The sequence below is a fragment of the Priapulus caudatus genome, unplaced genomic scaffold (assembly GCF_000485595.1).
Source record: "Priapulus caudatus unplaced genomic scaffold, Priapulus_caudatus-5.0.1 Scaffold809, whole genome shotgun sequence".
In the NCBI taxonomy this organism is placed as follows: Eukaryota; Metazoa; Priapulida; class Priapulimorpha; order Priapulimorphida; family Priapulidae; genus Priapulus; species Priapulus caudatus.
Window position 1 is genome coordinate 115109 of NW_014577870.1, and position 6235 is coordinate 121343.

Consider the following 6235-nt stretch of genomic DNA (forward strand, 5'->3'; position numbering starts at 1 on the left):
AAAGTTGTGTAAAGTGTTCAAAAAGATAGGTGAGATGTCCATGTAGATAAATAAGTGTTAAAAAGCCCGATGATTTTGCGTTTTGCGATCCATTTTTTGTGGGGACAGGTGGTAACAGGTTGCAGTTACGAAATCGAGCTGAAAATTTTCTATAGCCCTGCGGCAGTTAATGAACGCGGGCTTTGGTACTAGAGCTATGTGTGACCTTGCAAATGCGCAAATGTGGACAGCTCTTAGTCTTATATCCTTGGGCCAAAACATTAATCGACACGTGCAGTTGACTACTGGTACTTACGATAACGGATTGCATGTTGGTCCCTTGCAGAAGTGTATCTACCAACACTATGAGGTTGACTGTCGCTCGGTTGGCTCAGAAGCTTGAGTTGACGCTAGGTCTGGTCAAGCCAGATGTTGCATCAAAGCCGGAAGTTGTTAAAGTAAGCAACTTCTGTTACGTGTTTGATTGTAGTTAAAGTTAATTTACCAAGTATATATTCAGTCAACATTGTAACTGCATATATGTGCCTACCGAATTAACTGGCTTTCTCTGGATGGGTTTAATGCTTGTGTTATATCCTCACCAACGTGCTAACAACTTGCCAACTCCAACAGATTTGATTCGCAGTGTAGCGTGCTGCGTGCACCTGAGTAAAATGATGCTCTGCAGGAATGTAAGTCTGCATATAGATGTGGGAACTCCCTGAAGACAAAAATAACTCTGTGCCTAAAATAATAAATGTTTTTGATTAAATGTATCTTTGTTTGTGTGGGATTGTGTGAGCATGTGTGTGTGGTTGCGTGATTACTTTTACTCATTCAAAATAATCGGTTATATTCCTCTACACTACTAGTGTGTGTGTAACTGAAATATTGTGAACACATCTGTCATCAATCATCAAGATTATATAATAGATATAGCCTATAGACCCATGTTTCAAAACAGGTTTGTACAGAACTGAAACTGCCGTGCATTACATTGCAATTTACTGGGCGTGCAGAAGACCATGGAAGAGCATGTGGGATTGTGCACAGAATTTCGGGTTCGGTCAAGGGCTGACACCGGCTGCATAGCAATGTATACATGACCTTTAGCTAGGGGTTTAGCTAAGTCTTGCTGCCAGTCTTGGAGTTTAGCTAAGTCTTGCTGCCAGTGCATAAGCCCACATGGTAGTGGATGTCAGTGTGCACTACCACCAATATAGATAATACAGATCTGTTTAGTGGAATATGTGTTGCAGATAAAACACATTTACAACATATTTGCATGCAAGCACGCATGCACACACATGTATGCATGCACACGCGCAGTAAAATGTTGTCATTACTAACTCTATGGCTTTCATGCAGAACTAGTTTGTAACATATACTAATTTTACTGTTTGTATAATGTGCACGTGATGCGTATCTTTGTTTAGTTAGCTGGTTGTTAATCATGCATTACTGCATGATTTTAATGGTTAGGATTGCTCCAGTTGTGTTTGTATTGTGTGCATTATATCTGCACCTAGTGTTTATCTTACGAGGGACTGTAGGTAGGTATGTCTTTCTAGCTTTCATGGTCATCGAAATATTTGATATACGATTATATACGATATATACGATATATAGTATATACGATATTGATAATACTTTTTATAGCTATAATCAGGAATAGGTGACAGAATGCTGCAGCAGCTGTAATTATTGCAATGTCCTTGCTAATGTATGCACGTGGATGGTTTATTATAGCAGTGCCATACCAATTGCCAGCCACGTGGTAGCATGCCATAAATTTGTCAGTATAATATGCCAGTGTACAAGGTCAATCCCCCGTCTACTTACATAATAAACCCATCAGGAAGAAAGCTATCCTGCAGGGTTAGTTTTTATCGAGCACCCTTTTCACTCTCTGGTATTTATAGCATCAGGCAATATGCGTGGATGTTTTTTCAACTGAGATGTGTACATTGAAGCCACCTCATCCTCACATTCAGACTGTGTACATACGTCACCCCAGCCAACAGGTGTTGATGATAGCACCCAAGTTCTCGATTCCCCTCACATTTCAGGACTGCAGTCGATTTTGTATCGCATTCGATCGCAGGATTTGACCCCCGAATCAATGCTCATTGCAGACTCAACGTTTCATGCTGAAAATTATATAATATATATATTGATATTTATAATCTAAATATATATAAAATATTGGTATTTTTTTATTATGTCTGAAATTGCTCAGCATGAGATCTACCCAGATCTGATTGAAGTCAAGCAGCTGAGCTGATGTGAGCATCCTAAATATCTACTGTTGCTACCCACACCTTGATGCTTTTTAAACTACATGACCTTGTGCCTGAAAATATGATCATCCAAAAAAGATGGCAAAAAGTCTGGAAGCATGAATTGTAAATACATTGGTGTTGTTTTTGCAAATCTTCACGTGCACGTTGAACCCACAAGTTTCCATTTATTTTTATACGGCAACCAAAAAGCCCTTTTTTCTCCTTAGGCAATTAGGGAAGCTATCATCAAAAAGAATTTCTACTTTGCCAACACTAGAATGTTGACCCTTTCACAAGCCGATGCCGAAAGCTTCTATGGAGAACATAAAGGTAATTGGTAGACCTACCTTTGTAGGGTAACCGTTTTTAGGGGCAGAGGAAGGTGGAAGGAACTTCCTCATGAATGATAAGGGGGGTGTGAAAATGACAACTTCTTTATGAGTTGATAACTGTTGCACTCTTTCTTATCTTTTTATAATAAGTACTAACTATTTGCATGAATAGAAATGTTAGGTCTGTTAGGTCTGTTAGAAATGAGAGTCATAGAAATGTTCGGTCACTTTCACCCACTTTTCACTGGTATTTGAAGGGGTCTCTGTACTGTCGCTGCATATATGGGTTTTATGCTCTTTTTTCAGGCAAATTTTTCTTCCCAGAACTTATAGCATTCATGACAAGGTATGTGTAAGAAGGTATATATGTACTAACAGGCATGTTTGATGAATGCTGGGGCCACGATTAAAAAAATATTTGTTTGCCCTCACCCGACCCAGGCTGAAAAGTTTAGGTAGGTGGATAGGCTTCTTTTTTGAGGGGGTCTTTTTACAAATTCAGCATGGTGTCTACATGCTCGGGTGTGCTTACAAGTGTGGAGATACCTTTTATGTTGAATGTTTGTTTTGCTTGGTACATATAATGTATTGCCTACAGATTAATATAATGTACAGTGATACAATTTGTATGAAAGAAAAAGAATGGGAAAAATCAATAAATTTTTTTGAGTCGGTGGGGGGGGTGCCTTTTTGTGGGGGGTCGGTCGGGTGAGGGCAAACAAACAATAATTTTATTATGGCCTAGCGTGCGCGTATGTGATTTCTCTCTATCAGCAGCTATCGGTGTACTGTTCTGCGTGCAGTACAAATCTTGCAGCAACATTTAGTTTTTATCGTGGCACATCTACGTGAACTGTTGCGTCGCCGTATTCAGGTTGTAGACTGTGTAAATGCATCGGTAAACAACAGAGGGAAGCGAGGCCCCTTAACTAGTGGTGTAGTCTGGCTGACTGCTGCACTGTCTAATATAACGAATGTTGTAGGGAAGTCTTTGCACAGGAACTGGAAAACTCTAGTGAGACGCTGTGCTGTTGAAAATAGTGAATGGTGCGGGGCTTTTTAAGAGAACCACGATGCTATCGAGTAGGGCTTATAGCGAGTTAGTGCTGTGGAAACGTTGCGTGTGCAAGGTGAAGTGGCCACCGGCAGCGACGGGAGGGAGGCCGTCATTACGGTGTGTCGTGTGTCGTGTTTTGAGTGAACGTCGTGTGATTCTGCATCACGTTGCGTTACAGCGGACCAATCTTCGCTCACGTCCTAGCGAGAGATAACGCGATAAAGGAGTGGCGTGCCCTGATGGGACCAACGAAACCATCGCAGTAAGTATGTTAGCCACGTACGTACATGCTCTGCGTTCTTACAGTCCCCTCTTATTTGCTACTGGTAATACTACCTGTGGCCCTTAGCTCAGTCACTCATTAATAACTAAGCACGGTCGCAAGAAATCAAGTTGAATATTGCGAGGGGGGGATTTAATGCATTTAATAGTCTTTAAAGACGTCGTGGTTAGAATAACAAGATATTTTATTGCAGACTTGGTCTTAAAGCATGTATTACGAGATTTTTGCTCAGAAACACTCAATCCAAAAAGAATATAGCGAACCATAGACTCACCTCACAGCGGATATATCACTGATCATGATTACACCAACATTAACAACACTAAGATTTTATACAATTATAGCATAGAAAAATAGATTTGACCACATCCTACCAGCTCTGCATATTATCGTGTCCGGAGAATCGAAATACAAATGGTGCCTTCAAAACAAGTGCACCTGATTAAAACAAAGAGGCATATGATTAGAGCACAAATCAAACAATCACGGAATCAGTAGGACGTGTACTTTAGAGTTTGGAGAAAAAGAGAAGCTAGTATGAACCTCTGTGTTTACACTCAGACCAAAATTTCTGCGGTGTGATTATTTGCATTACTGCACCCTGGTAGATGTCTCGCGCTACCGAGAGATGGTGCAGCGGTAATCAAAAACAGAATGCAAAATTTACATTTTACATTTGTTTACTTGCTGCCAGAGAAAAAAATGGCAGCAAACTTACCCCTAGCAGATCTACTCCCTCCCTCCCACACAGTACTGTCCTATTGTCTCTGTCCATATTATGGAAGCTGGTTTGGCTGCCTAGCCGTTTCCTCTGATTCATTCATTGTAAGTATAGTCACCTATGCTTAACCCAACTTGTTTTTCGAATGACGTACGAATGGTAATCTAGGGTCAACGCAGTTGGAAGAAAAACAATCCTGAACAACTGGCCATCTTTTGCAACAGAAATTCCCAGTAACTTTGGTGTTAGTAGGCTCGGTTTATTAGGAATTTCTTGGCAGCAAGTACTTGCCGCTGAAATGAAATTGAGAGCGGGCAGCAAACTGAGATAGCAAAACTGCTGCTGCCCTTAATTTCGAACCCCTGTTGTGCGGTGGGTAGGATGAGGATGGGATTGTGGTTATCATATGCTTTCAATGAATGACCGTGTTTCAGGGCCCGTAAGGATGCGCCGCAGACACTGAGGGCCCAGTTTGGAACCGAGGATACGTTCAACGCTGTTCACGGCTCAGGTTTGTGTCACGTGGGAAGCCATTAAGTGAAAACTACGCTTAAAATCTGCAGCAGTGCTATCTTTTCTAGGATGCTACGCTTGTATATAGCCCAACTGAAAATATTGCACTGTACATAGAACCCCTCTTTTCTGCTGAAACAAGTACCTGACTCCGCTCCGACTACACAGAGACATGCATCTCCGCAGCGTACTATCATACTCTGGAAGGAGTACCAGACACTATGAGCAGAAACCTGAGTCCCTCTAGAAAATTATCATACTCTGGAAGTAGCACCAGACACAATATGCAAAGATGCGACCCTGCAATGTATTACGAAGGGTACTTGATTCTATACGCAGATATGTGACCCCCTGTACTGTATTATCGTAGGATGACGCACGCTGCGACCGATCGACCGCTGACACTCATGCTACGTTTCTGTTTCAGACTCGCCCATGTCGGCCGCGCGGGAGGTCGGCTTCTACTTCCCTGACTTCAATGTCGACGAGTGGTTCGTGAAACAAGAGCCAGCCTTCGCCAAGGGAGAGGTCAGCTTCGACGAGAAGACCTGCATCCACGTGCCGAAGTAACGTCTCTCGTCCCACGCGCCGCCAGCCGGGGGAGATTCCCCGTCCGATGCGTGGTTGCATCGTCACACCACCCAGGGGGGGGGGGGATGACGGCTGGTGGAAGCTTCTAGGGAATTGTCGATTCGCCGAGGGGTTAGGGTTTCGGGGAGGCGAGTTTCGGCTGCTAACAATTTCTCCGGTCAGATTTTTTTCAGAGTAGTACTCAGGTTAGCGGTTTACCGTTGTTAGATAGGTCGTGTGACGTGCTGTGTGGGGTGCGGAGGAGGAGAGAGGGGGAGGTGTCGTGGGACGGGGTTTGGAGGAGGAAGGGAGGGGAGGTGTCGTGGGGGTGCGGAGGAGGAGGGAGGGGGAGGTATCGTAGGAGGGTGTTGGAGGAGGAGGAGGTGTCATGGTACGAGGGTGCAGAGGAGGAGGGAGGTGGCGGTGTCGTAGGAGGGGGTTGGATGAGGAGGGAGGGGGAGGGGTCGGAGCGCGAGAGGACGGTTCGTGCGTCCTGTC

General features: G+C 43.5%; 1 protein-coding gene across 2 annotated transcripts in view; it reads left to right on the forward strand.

Annotated features, from left to right (window-relative positions):
* LOC106813683 (nucleoside diphosphate kinase 6-like) overlaps positions 1 to 5999 on the forward strand; it is a 9429-nt gene extending 3430 nt beyond the window's left edge. The window contains exons 2-7 of one of the 2 annotated variants that reach the window (XM_014817888.1): positions 326 to 437; positions 2489 to 2591; positions 2900 to 2939; positions 3829 to 3912; positions 5089 to 5165; positions 5595 to 5999. In XM_014817888.1, the coding sequence (XP_014673374.1) occupies positions 345 to 437; positions 2489 to 2591; positions 2900 to 2939; positions 3829 to 3912; positions 5089 to 5165; positions 5595 to 5737 (540 nt within the window). In that variant the 5' untranslated portion in view covers positions 326 to 344 and the 3' untranslated portion in view covers positions 5738 to 5999. The remainder of the gene's footprint in view (positions 1 to 325; positions 438 to 2488; positions 2592 to 2899; positions 2940 to 3828; positions 3913 to 5088; positions 5166 to 5594) is intronic. The other variant, XM_014817889.1, reaches the window with a different exon arrangement.
* Positions 6000 to 6235: the final 236 nt, after the last annotated feature.